The sequence below is a fragment of the Alligator mississippiensis genome, chromosome 1 (genome assembly GCF_030867095.1).
Source record: "Alligator mississippiensis isolate rAllMis1 chromosome 1, rAllMis1, whole genome shotgun sequence".
Classification (NCBI taxonomy): domain Eukaryota; kingdom Metazoa; phylum Chordata; order Crocodylia; family Alligatoridae; genus Alligator; species Alligator mississippiensis.
The window spans coordinates 113,908,253-113,927,756 of record NC_081824.1 but is presented as its reverse complement, the minus strand read 5'-3'; the positions used below and the strand labels follow the sequence as shown (position 1 = coordinate 113,927,756).

The following is a 19,504-nucleotide window of genomic DNA, read 5'->3' as shown; positions in this document are numbered from 1 at the left end:
ACTCTAGGTGGCAGTAATTACCTTCTAAAAAACAAATATATTTTAAAACACATACATTCTTTGAGGTACAGAGAAGTTACTTCATTTATTTTAATCTCTCTATTTATAGTATTTGTAATATTGCTATCACCATGGTATCTCATCATGTTTTTATCAGATCAATTGTAGTATGTTTATAGTTTATTCTTTAGGCCCATACACCACTCATCTCTAAGTGTACATGTATATATTTATAATAAATCTGAACACTTCCCTCTACTTTCCTATATAAATATGCAATTAGGTACTTGTATTAGAACTAAATTGACCATAACCTCATCAAGTGATGTGGAGTAACAGAGGTGATATATATTCCCTCCAAACATTCTTTTTTAATTTTTTGTTAAATTAAGGTTGCAGCGTTCAGTCTATTGCTATAACCCCATAGAACTTAAATAAAAGGTTTCCAACAACTGAACTCCATTAATGAAGCACAGCTCAAAATTGCTGAACTTCAGGACACTATACAGCCAATCTACTGATTCAGGCTTGCGCCCCCAAAAGGCATTTAAGCACCCTCTATTTCCCATTTGAAATTAATGACAAGTTAGGTGCATATGCACCCACACACTCAAGCCTCTATCCTTGCTAACAGACTGTTTGAAAAGAGTCAATTCTAGATAAGAGTAGTGTGTATTTCAACTCAGTATTCTGTTACTGAGTATGTGTTTACTCTGTGTAAGAACTTACAGGTGAATTTTTAACTGGTAAAAATTAAATTCCGTTTTCTACCCAATTCCAATTTTTCTAATCCTATCTTCATTTAGAGCACTTAAATTGTTTGTAAGTACTAAATAGGAGGGTCAAATCCTGTTTGCTTTATTCAAGCAAGTGTTCTGTTAATACTAACAAAAAAGTAGGGATTGACCCAGTAATTGACACGCCAGAGGGCAGGGAACAGCTGCAGGCAGACCTGGACAGGTTAGACAAGTGGGCAGAAAACAACAGGATGCAGTTCAACAAGGAGAAATGCAAAGTGCTGCACCTAGGGAGGAAAAATGTCCAGCACACCTACAGCCTAGGGAATGACCTGCTGGGTGGCACGGAAGTGGAAAGGGATCTTGGAGTCCTAGTGGACTCTAAGATGAACATGAGTCGGCAGCGTGACGAAGCCATCAGAAAAGCCAATGGCACTTTATCGTGCATCAGCAGATGCATGATGAATAGGTCCAAGGAGGTGATACTTCCCCTCTATCGGGCACTGGTCAGACCACAGTTGGAGTACTGCGTGCAATTCTGGGCACCACAATTCAAGAGGGATGCAGGTTCATCATGGGGGCACAGAAGGGAATTGGTGAGGATTTATTCACCAAGGCGCCCCCAGGGGTTTCAAGAAATAATGGCCACAAGCTAGCAGAGAGCAGATTTAGATTGGACATTAGGAAGAACTTCTTCACAGTTAGAGTGGCCAAGGTCTGGAACAGGCTCCCAAGGGAGGTGGTGCTCTCCCCTACCCTGGGGGTCTTCAGGAGGAGGTTAGATAAGCATCTAGCTGGGGTCATCTAGACCCAGCACTCTTTCCTGCCTATGCAGGGGGTCGGACTCGATGATCTATTGAGGTCCCTTCCGACCCTAACATCTATGAATCTATGACCCTACATTCTCATTCTGTATCTCAGAAACACTTACATCTTGTTTTAGCCTAATAATATATAATTACTCAGTATTTTTAAAATGTGATTAAACTCTAATTCAGAAATAAGATAAGAAACCTACAATGTTATTTAGATCTCAGAGTTGGATGATGAAATAATAAGGAAAATGTTGTTCTAGAGATATACAAAACAGAATTACTGGAGTTGTGAATGGTAGCTTTTTGTGTTGTGTAATGTGAACATTGCGTCAATCTCAGCTCTTTTTAGAAAGTCAGTAATTCTCTCACTCAGCTTCTGTATTGTTAATTTAAAAGTCTCTACATCTCTGGAAAAACAGCCATGCAAGACAAAAGTATCCATTTAAGCTCTTGACAGATTTCAGCTGAAAGAAAATGGGGTATATATCCCAATCTTTTCCATGCTTTACCTTACAAAGGTACCAGCTATTGGCTGTCACCCTGATGCAAGAGCAAGTTAAAGCCAAGCTGTACCCTGCTGAAAACAAACTTGTCAAAAGTAATTTAGCTCTCCATGTCTCTGGCTGTGCAGCAAGTATGTTGAACAGTTGTACTTGGCTCTAGTCACAACGCCTGCATTGCAGCACCCCAATGTGGGGTCTCACAGCACTACTCTAAGACACATTATGGGAAGTATGGAACACTTCTTTGGAAGATGGGAGTCTGAAGCAACCCAGGCTCCTGTAGTGCTCACTGGGAGCATCTACACGAGACACTTTACTGTGCAGTAGTCTAATCTACCAATCAGGGCACAGGGCTGGAAGGCAGATGCCCCAGCTGTGGGACAGCTCCCCCCACCTCCTGGAGCCCAGGCCTGACCCATGGGGCTGGCACCTGGGGGAGCCTGGAGCTCTCCCTGGCTGCTGTAAGGGGACAAAGCAGGGCAGGAGTAGCCCTGTACAAAACTGCTCTAGTCAGAAGAAAATGTGCTCCTGACAGATGCACATGTAGACATGCTTCAATGGAAAGCATACTAAGCCTTATTTTACTGCACAATAGCTTAGCACATGTAGACGCACTCACTGAATGCAAACACAGTGCTGTCACCAGAATCTTGGTGTTATAGAGAAGCCATGAGATTCTGTCCTCTCTTAAACAAAAGTAAAGAGGGAAAGAAACTGAAGAAAGGGTATGGTACTCTCTAGCCTTCAAAGGCAGCACCATTTGGCACAGATAAAAAAAAATAAGCGGAAGGAGGCAGTAAGGCACGAAGATGAAAAAGAATATAAAAAGTTTTTGAAAAGAAGAGAGAGAAAAAAGGAAATAGAAACCAGCCTGGGAAACAGTTCAAGTGGGTGTAGGCCTCTAATCTCAAACTCACAGTGCTCCATTTCAAACTGACAATGGTTATAACTAATTGCAGAGCAGAACATATGTACTGTCCTCAGCATGGAGCACAAGGAAGAGCAGAGCTGTGGTATGCCCTGTGAATTTTGCTAAATCAAAAAGAGTTCATGCATACCCACAAAGAGGCCTCATTCAAAGGAACACTGTTGGGTCCTCAGTTTCTCCTCCAGGAAAGCCATTCAGCATTTCACAAGTGGAATCACTCTTCTTTTAGTGAACTCTGTTACAGTTACCAAAGTTTTTTAAACCTCTAGGTTTGATATATAATATGCATACATGTAAATGTTCCACTGGAGACCACTGAGATATTCATCTGTTACAGGACAACAGCAAAACTTGAAAAGATTGGCTACAGAAAGCACAATACCAAATTTTCACAGCTATATTCTTCCAAGTGTAACTTGAGGATGTACAGTAGCTTTCTTACATGTTTTAGGTCCTAACTACCTGAGATAACACCTCTCTCCTTAAGACCTGCTAAAGCAGCTGAGAATGGCTGGTTAATGTTGATGACTGACCTAAGGGAAAAATCTGGAATTTATGCCATGTTGACACAAGTTATAAAAATTATCAATAATTTAGATTATCACTTTACTGATGTTAACAATACATATTAGGCCACTTAGTTATTAAACTGTTATAATGATCAAAAAATACCATGCACCACATTATTATTTCTAGTCTCATTGCTGAACTTCTCTACAACCAGAGAAGTAATGTATATTAAGTTAAAGCAAACCACTTACATGCCAACTTCTTCTTCACTGGATAAATGCATCACTAACAGGGTGATATGCAAGGAACTATAACGAACCATTGCTTTAGAAAGCCTGTGATCCTTTTGTACTATTATGTCTTGGAGAGCCTGAATACCTCCAATAATCTGAGAGAAAAAAAAATCACAAAAGTAAAAATTAGCCAGTTATATCCTACAGCATAAGGATGCAAGGTAATATATGTTACATAAAAAACTGTTCAAGCAGACACGAGCTTTGTCATCTCCTGGATGAAGTTATATTAATTTGCCCGAGTAACTTTTAAATCATTATGAATTAATGGTGTTATCAGTGGATGAAAGGAATTCCTGTAGTCAGTAGTGTCCACAGCAAAAGCATGATAGTACCTGGACTAGCTTAAGTTACACTGCTCTTGCTCACCTTTATACTGCCGCTATTCAAACTTAGGTGCTTCTACAAACAGTTTCCCCCACTCGTTTACAATAAACCTCATGCTGCAGCAGTGTATGATATTCTGCAACAAGGAAAAACTTTTTAAAAGATACTGGATGTTTCACACAAAAGACTGTTCAGCAAATAATTTGCTGGACCATCTGAGATAAAATTCCCAATGATACTGACTGGGCACATCTGACTGGGCAATGTTACTGACTCCAGCACAGTTTGCGCCGGAGTTTATTGCTCCCAAGCATGCCCTTTAGCATGCACCCAGGACCACAGCACGTTGAGCCAGGGCAGAGCAGCCCTGGCTGGCAAGGGGTTCAGGGAGTCAGTCTGCCGGCCCAGGGCTGCTCCAACCCAGCTCAACATGCTTCAGAGGGGCTGGCTGCCCCACAATATAGCACCCTCGTGCCCCAGCCAGCCTCAGTTACTGTCTACACATGCGTTGTGGCAAACTAAATAACAGCACTGTAGGATAGTATTTGTGTTGGGCAGTAGTATCCTACAGCAGCATTATGTAATTTACTGTGGCCCAATAGCATATGTAGACTGTAGACCATGACATTTTACTCCAGAGCTAATTAGTCAGCTCCACAGTAAATGTCTTATACAGACACACCTACTGAAAAGAAATGCAGAACTGTTTTATTCTCTTCAAATGTGTTAAGGAATTTCGTTATATACACTCATTTACAATATTACAATTATATTTTTAACAATTTTTGTAAACTAAATGAAATATAACGTGCAGTATGACGTCAACATTAATGGGGCATTTCATTTTTTTGCCAAAGATTCAAAACACAACTAAAATAACAGCAAGAGAAACATCTCACAAGTAGATTACCCTTTAAATGCTTCCTGAGAAATCACCCACTACAAATTAGTACCCGAACTGCAGGGTTTTTTTATTATAAACATTAGGACATAAGTAAAATATGAATGAAGAAAAGTTTGTACTTTTGTCTCCAACACCTCAGAGTGACAAAACTTATTTCTCACAAAAGGAAGTTCTTTATCCATTGCCAAATGACATAGCAGCTCCTCTCTGCCTTTGAAGACAAATCTATTAGTCTGAATTCTGACCAAAGTTACCCATATAAAATCAAACCAGAGCCTCCCATTTCCAGTATTAAGCCAATATCCAATATAAGTACAAACAAAAGTTAAGTCTCAGAGTGAAATAAAGAAATTTGTTGCAAATACTCTAAAGATTCTGCATAGCTGTCACCCTATCTGTGTCAATGATTAATGAAATCTGAATACCAATTGACAGTGTGCGTGAAAAAGTCTGCAGAGTTATGAGATCTTTCTACTCTAACAAAAAGAAAACTGTCAGGAGCATTAGGGCACTTTTTCTCATTTCCTAGGTATCAGATTATGCAACCCACTGTATTATTCTTACAATTGTTAAACCCTGAGGGGTGAAAAGAGGAAAAAAGAGATTACAAAATAGGATAATGTAAATAATCTCTTTCACACTGATCTGGAATTTAATATAAGGAAATGCTAAAATCCTCCTTCCTATATGTACTGTTGGTCTATGAGTAGAAGATTTCAATTAAAATTTTATGCCTGGATTGATCTTCTTATACTCATTTTCAGACAGTATTCAGACTTCCTCAGAAACGTCTCATAAACTTCAGGATTTCTGTGAGAGAGTAGAGAGCACAGAAATTTGCACTGCTGGAACTGAATGCCTCTCTACTCCCTAAGACAGAGTTTCTTTAAAAAACCAAAAGAATGTCTTGAAACCATTTACACCATATATGATTCTAACAGTATCTCAAAATCAACATGTTTCTTGGAGATAGCAGGTACTATTTACAGTTTAATTGATTCTCAAGTCTGTAAATGCTAATTAGATGAACAGATTTCATCACTGGTTCTCCCAGGCCACGTCCCCATGAGCAGGGGAATGCAGTTGCTGCAGGGGAAAAAAGCAGCGGCACAAATTCATGCAGCTGTTTTTTGCCCTGGTGCACACCCCTGCATGTGGGGTTAGCATGGGGAAAAATGCTCCAAATAGGGTAGGGGAGGCAGGATCTGGGGGCCTCCCAGGGCTCCAGTGGCAGTGATCTGAGCGCAGAGCATGACCAGCAGCCAGAGTGTGGCTCTGGCCAGCCAGGCTCCGGTTTCGGGCAGCACACACTGCTGCCATGTGTGCCACCCCACTTTTCTTCCGTGTGTTTTCTGATACAGGGATTTTGCGGTATCCAAACTTGGCTCCATGCTGCAAATATGCAACACAGATAACTAAATCATATGCACAGGGTACATTTTGCAGCATCTCAACAGCCTTTCATAGATTTCATAGACGTTAGGGCTGGAAGGGACCTCAAAGATCATCAAGTCCAGCCCGCTGCCCCAGGGACAGGAAGACAGCTAGAGTCAAAGGACCCCAGCAAGATAAGTATCCAAGTGTTTCTTGAATAAGTCCAGAGTAGGTGCCTGCACCACATAAGTCTATTCTAGGTCTTGGGGGCTCACACAGTAAAGACATTTTTTCTTACGTCCAGCCGAAAACGGTCTTGTAGCAATTTATGACCATTGGTCCTTGTTTTTACTTGGGGCGCTCTTGTGAACAGATGTTCTCCCAGGTCCTGATGAACACCCCTTGTGTACTTATAGGCAGCCACCAGGTCCCCCCTGGGCCTACACTTTTCCAAGCTGAAGAGTCCCATGGCTCTCAGCCTCTCTTCATAAAGCCTATTCTCTTGCCCTCTGATCATGCACATAGCTCTCCTCTGGACTCTCTCAAGCTTCTTGACATTCTTTTTGAATTGCTGAGCCCAGAATTGGATGCAACACTCCAGCTTCGGCCTCACCAAGGCCGAGTACAGCAGGAGGATGACATCCTGAGACTTACTTGAGAAACATCTATAGATGCAAGCCAGGGTTTTGTTTGCTTTACCAGCTGCGGCATCGCATTGGTGGCTCATGTTCATCTTGTTGTCAATCATGATCCCCAAGTCTCTTTCAGCAGTGTTGCTAGCAAGTGTAGTACTGCTGAGCCTATAAGTATGCTGTGGGGTTTTTTCACCGAGGTGGAGTACCTTGCATTTATCAGTATTGAACGTCATCAGGTTTGTGTCCACCCATTTACTGAGCTTATCCAAGTCAGCCTGGATCACTAGCCTGTCCTCAGGTGTGGATGCTATGCCCCAAAGTTTAGTGTCATTGGCAAACTTAGTCAGTACGCTTTGGACACCGTGGGAAAGAATTAGTAAGGATATGTTAAAAAAACCCCACATAGGATCCTTAAAAGTAAACTTTTTAACCAATAATAATCCTGAAATACTTCTTTACTTACTTAGTTTACATTTTTACATAAAAGCAATTCTTAAAGATTCTACAGTCTAAAGCAGACTGATCACATACTATATAGTGATCAGTGAACATAGTAAATCAAATCAATCTAAAAAAAGATTTGTTAGTTTTATATATACCTGTCTCTGAAATAATAATAATTATAGATATATTTTCACACTTGCCTACTTTCTCATGTTTTTTCTGTGTAACTGTATGAATGACACACATACACAAATGCCATACTGAAACTGTCTACATAAAAATACTATTAAAGCGCACAAAGCTAACAAACTGCATAAACAGAGAAATATTTTTTCTAATTTCCTTTAGTTAAAATGATCTTATTATTTGTAACAATGGTAGGTAAAATATATTTCCAACAGCATTGTTCTTAAGTTACCAGTGTAATTTGTCTTTCTTATGACTAAATATTGCTTTTCTCATTAACACAAACCTCCTGTTGAAGGCAAAAAGTGAACAATAAAAATAAAATACCACCTTTGGGTTTGTAATTGGAAGGGATATGAAGTAATTTGGCTGGCTTTGCTTTTTGTTTTTCTTCATTGTCTTGCTGTCTTCTTTCTCTCTTCCAGTATTTCTCTTTCTCTTTTTTTTTATATTTTTTTCAGAGGCACTAGTAACTAGGGGAAACAAAGCAGAACAGTTATCCTCTGCAGAGAGATTAAGACAAAAAATACACACAAAAAGTAATATTGTGCCAACGGAAGTGGGACTTGAGCCAACAACTTAAGGGGTGAAAGGATTTATATTGCATTACCATATCGCAAGCTCGCTGCATTTTCACATATAAGTACATAGGATTATAATGATTATAAATAGAAAAGTTCTATTAGGCTATGGAATGGCAAGTTTTTAACATGCTTGAATGTTTGCAGAACTGAGTCCTAATGTTGGTGAGTCTGCCAAATCAGCCCACATGGCTTTAATAAGACTATGCTCAGGCTGAGCACTCTGCCTGCAAGGGACAATTCATAGGACCATGGACCATACATGTATTTTAAACCTGTTTTATTTAAATATACTTACTACCGGAGTCATCTCCGATATCTGTATTGGCAAATGGCATATCCACCATCAAACTGTCTATGGATTTGGGAGCAGCATGTGTTTTTCTTTTCTGCTTCATTTTCTTCTTTTTCTTTTCAATAACTTGTATTTTTTGCATGTTTTCCAACTCATCTGGAATACATTTAAAATAATATGTTTGGTCTTAGACTTCAGTACATACAATTAAGTAGCCAATGTATGCAGTATATATTACTCTGTGTAGCAATTGCTTTTTCCCATGTGTTGCGTTTTTCCTGTTTCAGTATTTTAGTAAATGCACCTCAATCCACGTCTTCTCATACGCAGGACTCAGGAAGCACATTGATCCATTTTTATTCACATATGCTGGCTCCTAATCATCTTGTCCAGTCCTAAGGAAAAGCAATCAGATTCACTGTATAACATGAATTTAAAAATTCATGCAAGAGACAAAAATTATTGTTGGTGATGCACTAGCCACAGCTTTGGGATAGACTACTGCATTTTTAAACATCACTTTGCATCCTATGTAGATAAAGACAGTGATACTAAGCATTTCTCCATTAACTGTTGAATTTCTTTCTGCAAGCCACAGTAAACCCTCCCTGGAGCTCCCAGGGAAGAGGAAAGGACTCAGATAGGTCTCACTATGACCTAGTGTGTTGTGAGGTGTTCTGAGGAGATGGCTGTATCCTCTGCCAAGAACATCCTCACTGCTTTGGGGAATATTTCTCCAGCTTTGTGGTCTGTCTCACTCTTCCAGGAAACAGCTCTCTAGAGAGCAGGGAAGCAGAGCTGGGGGTGTTTACCTTTTAAGCTCCTCTGTAAAATTCCCACTTAAAAGTCCTCTCTTGAAGTTACTTTGTAATACCATGGAGCTACTTTTGTTAATAACATTAAGGACACAAGTATTTGAGTGATCGAGACTTGCTGTGAATTCTAGCGAGTCCAAATGTTGAGGTTGTCCAAATATATCTCACTTAGGAAGAGAACAGTTAAAGTTTCCAAATAACAGTGGGGTAACCTTTCTATAATTGTGCTTTCCTCATGTTACCAGCAAGATATGGTTTGTTTATTTGTGGTATTTAAGCATTGCTATGAGAAGGTTATATGTTTACTATATTATTTCAACAGAAAACAGAAAATGTATGTATTCTTGAACACAGTTGTGAAGTTTGGGCTGTTCTGAGTGTCCTATCTCACATATTAATTAGCTATCAACTAGCTTTTAACTCAAACTCTAAGCAAACTCAATTCATACAGGAGCCACAAAACATCCATTATGGGATGAGTAAAATATTTAAAATCCCTACCTAGACTGAATCTGTATATACTTCATACAGTTTTCTGTCCTGAGAGTCATGAGCAAGGTTTCAGCCCACGCTCTTCTAACGTACAAAACTGACCTCTAATAACTGCAAGGTTGTCTGTTAGCAGGAACAGCCCATAAAGAGAAGACACCATGAATTACATAAATATTTGTGAACCACACTGTATCAAGATTCTCTTCCTATGTCTGGGAAGAAATTATGATTAGCTGGTTAGAGACAGCATAATCGAGTGTAATAATCCACCAGCAATGACTGAATCTGTAACCTCTCATTCTAAAAGCATAAGTTTCTCCTATCTGAGCTAAAGAACAATGCACAGTTGGAAGGAGACAGCAGTTAACTCCTATGCCTATATTTATGGTCTAGGCACTAGAACCTTGCTGGTCATGCTGTGTTGGCACATAAATTGGTCCGTGACATTTGAAAGGCAGTGTGCCAACCTGACATATCAGCAAACTACGTTCTATCTTCATTTTTCCTGTAGAGCTGTCCATACTCTCAATTATCTTTTCTCTAAATAGATAAATGATAGTTGCCTCTCCTACGACAGACATCTTGAGTCCTTGGTTAATAGGGTTTGCGAAGCACTCTAAAATATTAAGAACAGTAGGGGATTAGGACTCCTAGGCATTTGACTTGTACTTCAGTGCACTTTCCCCTGGGCTGCTAAGTAGTCTGTGCAGAAAGGGTCTCCTTCTAAAATGTGTGACATTTCACTCATTGTGTGGAAATATATGACAAACTTGAGGATCCATTAATATCAGATGTAAAAGGTGTTATCTGGCAGGTTTCTCTGATGTCAACAAGACATTCAGACATAATAAGAAACATGAAAAGTTTAAATTTCCTAAAAAATGAATACACACAAATATAAATGACAGGTCTGAAAGCTGTATGAAGCCAGCATAAATCACAATCCACTTGCTTTTTTCAATTTAAAAATGCCAATCTCTGTTTCCAAATATCACTGTGAAGTACAGGTGACAAGATACCAAGGCAGAAGGATAATGAAAGGACCAGTTCTACCAATGATTAGAGGGGGGCTCTTTCCAAACTTACTAATTAAGTCATACAAATGTCACTTTTCCTGTTTGCTTCTGACTCACATATTTCACGCTAACATTTTCCATATCAAATTAAATCTGCTCAACAAGTGAAAAGCTGAAATCACCTTTCCCATTGCTCAGTAAGGTAACAAATGTTACACAACCAAGCATCCAACTGTATTCTCCTGGGCTAGCACCACACTACAGCGGTGTTAGGGTTCTGAAAAAACTCTTATGTCACAATTGCAGTTTATCACAGGACACCTCATTACCCAACATCCATGTGTTCAAAGATCTACTAGTGAGAAGTGTAGATATTCCAAAGATAGCCCTAGGGGAAAATTTGGCAGCAACGTGCATATTATGTTCCTGTGGCATGCAAAGCAACTACTGATGTTACACAAGTAGCATAACAAACCCAATCTGGGTTATTAGTACCCTGTAGACGGTTTCTTGGATACTTCATCTCTTGTGCTACGCAAGATAAAGAAACCTGATTAAGTGCTAATTGGCTTCAGCACAAGGGGGGAGAGGGTAAATCACAGAGTAGTGATCTGATGCCTAAGGTTTTGCACAAGCTGGTTCAGTTGTTCAACTGGTGGCTAAATGACTAGAAAGAATTCATGTAGTTGAATCATTTGTAACAACAGAACGATATTTATTTTTTCAGCTTTTAAACTGAGGTAATGATCTGAGGCCCCCACAACTAGGTCCCCATTATGCCAGGGGATATACAAACTGACATAAAACAGTCCCTGCCTCAAAGAGGCTAAAGTCGAAAGGATGAGATACTAGTGAAGGAGACAAACAAGCAGAGACAGGTTACCAAAAATAATAGGATAATGGGACATAATAGGATAAGTGCAGTTCTAGTTTTCTGGAAGCAATAAATACAATGCTGATTATACTTTACTTGCAGATGCTATAATTTGAAGTACTTTTAGAGAAAGGAATTTCCTCAAGGGTGCAAGGTAAGGGCTCTAGGATCCGGTTCACATGTATGTGCACATGCCCTGTTATACTTTTCTCCTTATCTTTCATAAACTTTTGTAATAACAGAAGACTTCTGCACCCAATTTCTCATTTACAGAAATATAAGCAAAAATTATGTTTTTGTGTAACTGGAAAAAATAATGAGAGTTCTCTGGGTTTTATGTTGTTCGATATTTTTGTTTTTTCTCATTAAGTTCTTAAGTTTCCCATTAAGTTCTTATAACCCTGTCTTTTCCTGTTGTAGCCCTCCATTTTTCACCTGTAACCCTAGATTAGGTGCCAGACTTTAGGTAATTAAGAAATATTAGTCTCATATAAGTAGCACCACCACCATGCTACTGTGGAAAGACTGTCAACATATGCAGGCTTTAAGTTTCATCTTAGTTTAAAACATTTTCACTCACTCCAGTTCCACAATACTGACTGTTAAAATGTGAATCCTACGTAGATTTCCAGTGAAGCAACCAAAAAGTAACTGGTTTGGGTTCCTTACGTCACAGTCCTGCAACTGATGCCTGTGGGGGCCCCTCTGAAATCAATGTGGCTCCACGTAGACACAAGAGATCTGCCCACATATAGTCAGTCCTAATACTAAGGGCTGTATGTATGTCTGTGAACCCTATGTTATGTCCTCCCTTTGCTCCATCGAATAAGAAGTGTATTGAGAGACAAATGCCACTTTGAAAAATTCTGCCTGTCACAATAAGAGCCGGTCAGAGCAGAGGAACAGGACTCTTGACAAAGTGCCTTTTCAATAAATAAGCAGTTGGCTTGTCCGCAAGCACAAGGGCTTTCTCTAAATCCTACAGGTTGAATTCCAAGTACACAAATCCCTCCTTATCATTTATTATAATGGGTTGGTTAGCACTTAAAGAAATTGGCAGAGTAATACAAAATCAATTCTAAGCATTAATGTTAAGGGAAGAAAAAAATCTCTGCTTTCAAGTCTTAACATTTAGCAACAATGTAAATGGACATTTTAAATTAGTTTGATAGGTAGGTAAGAGGGAACACTACTCTGGCAAACGAAAGCCTTGTCCAAAGCTGTTGTAATGTAAATACTGTTTCTTAATTAGCATTAGCCAGAACTTCAAAATGTTAACACACATTTACATTATATTTAAAATGCTCCCATATTTTTATTAATGGAAATGGGTTTTGCATTCTTCAAATCTCTTTCAGTTATCACAGGGAAGCTAGTAATGGAAAGAATCAGTACAGTGGTAATGATAATGTCCTTTGACAGAGTATTCCAAGTTTAGGAAACAAGTTTACTGCTTTGAAAACTCATGTACAGACACTGCCCAAAAATACCTGTACCTTGTCATCAAGTAGGCTAGACCTCCTTAGTCCTCCTTTGTTTGACACAATGGTGACACAAACCAAATGGCAGCACAAATCAAAAACCTGATGGCAGCACAAACCAAAAATCAAGGACATAAAAATGCAATTAATTCCTTAATGATAAAACAATATGTTTTATAATCTATCATAATCATATCTGACACAAAATTTATGAGAATAAAAGTGTTTCTGGAGAGGTAAGGCAGACTTAAAACAGGCAGGAGTTAGTTATTCAGTTCCCTCCGCTCACCCAGACCTCAATTTGTTAATAAGGATGGGGCAAGAGACCACGTAGTTTAATGTGTTAGTCTGAAGTCAAATAGAAGGCAAGATAGATTTGCACCTTATAGACTAACCTTATATACTAATCTATATCTACACCTACTGTATTTATTTGATTCGAAGACAAGGTTCCCCCCATACCATTTAATATGGGAGAAGGGGGGAAAGGCCCTTGTCTTGGAACCCATTACAAGGGGGCAGGACACCGGGGCTAGGCAGCTGCTGTGATTCTCTGTTGGGACCACAGCCATGGCTGCTGTCTGCCCCCGCTGGCTCTATACACCCTGGTCCCCACTTACCATCTGCCACCGCCTGACTGCTTTGCCCACTGCAGTGGTGCTGAGGACAAAATTAAGATGACGCTCCACTAATAAGATTCTATACATGGAAAAATTATAACAAAGTAACACATTTTCTATGTCTAGAATCTAATTATTGGTGGAGGACTGTCTTAAATTCAGGATTGTCTTGGATCTGGGTAAGTATGGTATAGATCTATATCTATGCCTATACTTATGTCTACTTCAGTATCTCTCTTTTTTAGAGAGAGAAAGATCTGCACCTACTTTGGTTAGTAGATACCAAAGTGGTTATAGCTATAGCTCTAACCATATACATATACATACACATATATAGCTATAACCACTTCGGTATCTACTAACCAAAGTAGATTGAGCACCACTGCTTTAGCTAATCACAACTCTTCTACTTTTCAAGTGCTTGTCATCTCCTTTCCTACTACTTGGGGGCCTGGATCCCACATCAGTTCTCATAGCCAGTGGTAGAACTTTTTATTATTTAAGCATTAACTTCACTTTAGGCATTAAGGCATTACTGGCAAGGGCAGATCATAACAAAGTTTTCTCTCTCTCTTTTAACTGTTACTTTATGAAATCAAATTGTGACAATACTAAAAGTGTCTGATATAGACACACACTTTTAGTATTGCCACAATTTGATTTCATAAAGTAACAGTTAAAATACACACACATACACATACACTCATATGGACATATCTATACTTTAGTCGGTAGATTGATCCATTGATCGATCTTTTGATAGATAGTTATACCCATACTTCGGTAGGTAGATAGACAGATAGCTCTATATTTAGACAGACTTAGATATGCAGGTATGTAGGTAGGCAGATCTATACTTTGATTGGTAGGCAGGCTTATTAGATAAATATAACTATACTTTGGTAAACAGGGACAGCGGTGCTTTGGTAGACAGACAGGCTGATCTATACTTTGGCAGATGGCAGACAGACAGAACAACTAATTGACGAAGCAGCACTTGGGCTGGATGGTAGGTAGGTCAGAGGACACTTTGGTTGGTAGATAGGTAGATCAGTAGACAGACAGATCACCAGACACATACAAACATATTTCGGTTGACAGACAGACAGGCCGAGCTATACTTTGGCAGGCAGATAAAGCAGATGGACAGACAGACCGCTCGATGGATAGTCTGGCAGGCAGGTGGGTCAGCAGCTGGATCGCTACAGCTCTCGTTTGCTAGATCCACACGGACTCTCTGGTAGGCAGAGACATTGCTCTGTAGTCGGGTAGGCGACAGACAGACAGACAGACACTTGGGCAGATCGGGGGTGGGCAGGGCAGGCACAGCCAGACCGATCTCTACGGTGGCAGACGAGCCGAGCAGACAGACCGGGAGACACGCCCACGTGCGGTCTCCAGGCAGAACAGCCTCCGATATGCGGCGGTGGGACCCGGGGGCGGAGCCTTCCCTCCAGCCCCCTAGGGCGGTGATGTCATGGGGCTCCGCCCCTCCGCCTGCGCATGCGCCTTGGGAGTTACCCTCCCCACCCTCTCCTCTCCTCACCCTGCGACGGCGGCGGCGAAGGTGGCTCCTCCCGCGGCAGCGCCATGGCTCGGGCCGGGCCCAGCACGCGGCCGGCCTCCCGCAGCGCCCCACCCCCACTGCACGGCGGCGCCCGCGGGCCCGGGGCCCAGAGCGGGAAGAGCCGGAGCAGCGCCCCCCGTCGCGCCAGGAACAGCCGCAGCGGCAGCAGCATGTCCCGCCCCACCCCGCCCAGCTCCGCTACGGCGCGGCACAGGGGCCAGAAGGGCCGCCCCGCACCCGGGACCGGCTTCCGCGCCTTTCACCCCGGGGTGCGTTTAGTGATCTGGTGTCCCTGTCCTGACATGCTGCCTGCCCAGTATGCTGTTCTGCTTTCCCTTCCCAGTGTGATCCACTGCTCCACTTCCTGCTGCCTGCTGTCTCTGCTGCCTGCCCAGTCTGCTGCTCAGCTTTTTACTCCCTGCCCCCACCCCTCTCTGGCTCCTGACCCATAGCAGGCTGCCACCCAGGTTGCCTGTTGGCCACCTCTGCCTCTACAGTGCCAGGTTTGGGTTTGATGGGGTGGCTTAAAAAAAGAAAAGGCATTTCCAAATAGGCGGTTAGGGCAAGGAGTTCACTTTTATTTTGGGGTACAGGGTGGCCAGGATGCCTTGGGGTGAAATCTTGTATTGGGTCCGTTCCTGCTTCGGGGAATCTCGGATTTTGAAATGGGGCAAAAGGGGGTTGAGGGAGATGGGCAGATGGTGTGGTGTATTGTCACATATAAGCACAACACAACACTTTTTTCCCCAGGTAAGGGGAAGAAGCTAGAAGTGTTATTGATATCCTAGGGGCCTGGGGCTGTATTATTCCAGGTTAAGATGAAAGCAAAAACAAACCTAACTTCACTGACGTGCATTCATTTGCTGTGTCACATATTATATATTAAAAAGCTCAGCGGAAATAATCAGAAGATGTTGTTTCTTTAGTCTTGTAGTCATTAAGAATTAAAAGTATCTCAGAGCCATAAAACAAAATCAAGCCTTTATGAGCATCTTGATGGTGCATCTGGTGCTTCAACTGAACGTTATTTCCATGCCTGAGTTAATGTTCTCCTGAATTCATGTTTCCATACCTGAGCTACTGTTTTTAGGTAGAGTCCAAGCCGTCCACAGTGCTATGAAGTAGTAGCTACACTACCAGGAGCAGCTAGAGATGACAGAATTGCAGATGAAAGGGTAGCTTGCTTTGTGGACTATTAAGATGGCTAATAAAGGGTCACTAACCCCTGTGGAGTGAAGGATTTAGAATGGGGAGGTAAAATATGGGCCGCAGGCCAGATCCAACATGCCAACTGATTGGACCCAGCCTGTGGCTGCCCCTGTGGTGCTCCAGATGGGGCTGAGCTGTGACTGGGCCAGCCTGTGCTTCACTCCAGCCCCAGGCCAGGCCAGCATGCGCAGCTTCCCACAGGGCTAATCCAGATGTGGCTACAGCCACATGGGTGCTGCTCAGCCTCTAGCAGTGGCTCCTCCTATTGCTGTGCTGCCCCGAGCAGGAAGCAAGCTTCAGTCGGGTGGAGTGGGTGGAAGTCAGCCGGATCCCTGCATGCTGGGGCAGGAGCTGCCTGGCTGAAGCTTCCTCCCCACCTGGAGCAGTGCAGTCAGTGTAGGAGGAAGAGCTGCAGCTGGAGGTGAGGGGAGCCAAGCTGCACCCAGGCAGCTGCAGGCCCCAGCAAGCTGTGCACTCTGGCCAGGGCTGCACTAGTGGGCACAGTCTGGAGCACTGTGCAGGCTGCCCTGGGCAGGGTTCAGCCCCATGCAGAGTGCCATGAGGGCAGCCACAGACCATACTGCCCAGGCAAGCTCTGCTGCATCTATCCCATGCCCTTCCTCATCCCCCGCCCACCAGCCAGCTCCCAGGATCTAGCTCCCAAAAAGCTTTCCCCCTCACCACACACAGGTGCACGCACCCCCCCACACACACCTACCCTCCCCCCCACACACACAGGTCTGGGGCATGCAAGGAGCAGATCATGGCTCTGCCCTGGGCCTCAGTCCCACACTGTCACCATCCCACACCCCCATCCCATGGTCCTGGCCTCACCCACTCATCCCACTCCCAAACAGCTCCCTGCCTGCCCATGGCCCACATAGGGACTTTTGGTGAGTTGTAGGGGCAGGGGTGCTGACTGGGTCCACCACAACTCATCAAAATTTATGTATGTGGCCCCCAGGCCAAAATAATCGCCCACCCCTAGTTTAAAAGATAGATTATAATGAGCCATGAAATCAAGTGACTCCCGCTGCTGCCTGAATAGAAGAAGTGCTGCTGCTGCTGCGGGCAGTTGGTTTTAAACTTTGGGTGGACCAGGAATCAAAGCACACCCTGCCCCCCCAGTCTGCCCCTGGGACCAACCATAGAGTTGGAATACAGTTAGTCCAATAACAAGAGATCACACTAAGAAATCCTTGCCTTTAGCATAATTTCTGGATCATCTTAGTGACATCACTTACACTACCATTTTCACCTACTGCAGCATTCAAACAGGAGTTGTGCTACAACTCCCCCAGAGCTTCTCCCCAGGCCTAACTGCCCAAAACAGGAGGCTACTGAAACTTAGGTATAGTAGCTCAATATAACTTTCCAAAAAAGGCAACCACCCCCACCTTCAGACTGGTAGAAGGACTGTATACAACAACTAGCTACAATCTCCACTGTGGTGCAAAGAATGGATGCTCCTGCTTTCAACTTCCATCTTCCTTTGAGCAGTCTTCTAGAATCAACATGCCTGTGCCTCCCCCCTTACCATTGGCAAGCAGAGGGCAGGACAGGGTGGCACCTTACTACAGTGAGTCTCAAATAGGGTGCCTTCAGATCCTTTTAGGTGTCCTGTGTGGTGCATACACGATTCCCAAGATAAACTCTTGAGATATCAAACAGGAATTCATAGTGCAAAAAACATTTTGTTCTTCTGTAGTTCTTTGCAACAAAATAATTCCTCTATTGTTATTCTGTAGTCAAGACATAGATTAAAGCTAAGAGTTGCCATTTTTCTGATGGGTGGGTGCCTTCCATCTAAAGAAAGTAGGAACCACTACTTTAGATCGGCCAATTCAGAGTCATGAGCTTACATGGTATCTCTGAACGGTCTCTCTGTAAGGTGTCACGCTGCCCTACCTTCTGCCTGACTTCAAAGTAATGCAGTTAACCACCTTGCTTACCACTAACAGGGCATGTCTACACAAGACATTTACTGAAGAGTATATTAATTAGCTCCACAGTAAACATCATGCATCTACACATGAGCCCCTATTAGGCTGCAATAAACTAATTTACTCTGCAGCAGGACAGTACTTGTATTTACAAGTACTATCCTGCTATGGAGTTTTTCACTCTATAGCAGTGTGTGAGTGTGTGACATTGCTGCAGTTGGCTGGGGCACAAGGGTGCTTCAGTGTGGGTGCTGCATGCCAGCTGGCTCCACACTGGAGCACCCTCTTGCCCCAGGCAGCCCCCCCACAGCATGTTGAGCCAGCAGGGAGCAGCCCTAGGTTGGCAAGCTAACCCCCAGGGCTCCCTGCCAGCTGGGGCTGCTCTGATCCAGCTCAATATGCTGCAGGCCTGGGTGCACATTCAAATAGCATGGCACCAGAGTTTATTGCTTGGCATTAATTGCATGTGTAGACACACCCACAATAATGCTTCTGCTGTGACTGCACAGTTTCCTTTGGGTCATGAACCTCCTAGCATTATGTGGTAAGCAGATACAAGAGGAATATTTTCTTACCTAAAGAAAGTATTTGTACTTTTAAAAAGCCAGCAGAACTGCATTTACATCAGGGTACCATAATTACAACAGGAGAAGCCCTATAGTATAGACAAGGCCTAACCTTGTCTTTAGAATGATCCTAGATTTTCCCTTCTGCTACATAAAATTTATTTGGAGGCTTCAGACCCTAAGTACCTGCTTTTAGAGTTAAGTCACTTCAATCTCTTTTTCACAATAGACCCAAATGATCTGATCTTCCTAAGGTTAACCCAGGGCTGTCCAACTGGCAGGTCATGGGCTGCATGTGGCCTGCAAGAGGTTAAGCAGACCCCCAGGCTCCTGCTCAGCCACCATGCCCCATCTTTCCAGCTGCAACAACAGCCAAAGTCTCCAGCCTC

The 19,504-nt window shown here is 42.5% G+C and overlaps 1 protein-coding gene across 6 annotated transcripts in view; it reads right to left on the bottom strand.

Annotated features, from left to right (window-relative positions):
• Positions 1-15,559, bottom strand: part of AKAP7 (A-kinase anchoring protein 7) — a 133,541-nt gene extending 117,982 nt beyond the window's left edge. Inside the window, exons 1-5 of one of the 6 annotated variants that reach the window (XM_059713066.1) lie at positions 15,377-15,558; positions 13,226-13,312; positions 8,536-8,688; positions 7,987-8,129; positions 3,745-3,881 (exon numbers count right to left, since the gene is read on the bottom strand). In XM_059713066.1, the coding sequence (XP_059569049.1) occupies positions 3,745-3,881; positions 7,987-8,129; positions 8,536-8,674 (419 nt within the window). In that variant the 5' untranslated portion in view covers positions 8,675-8,688; positions 13,226-13,312; positions 15,377-15,558. Of the gene's footprint in view, positions 1-3,744; positions 3,882-7,986; positions 8,130-8,535; positions 8,689-8,836; positions 13,197-13,225; positions 13,313-15,376 lie in introns of those variants that run through there. The other 5 variants (XM_059713058.1, XM_014611050.3, XM_019479605.2 and 2 more) reach the window with 5 other exon arrangements.
• Between the last annotated feature and the right edge of the window lie 3,945 nt (positions 15,560-19,504).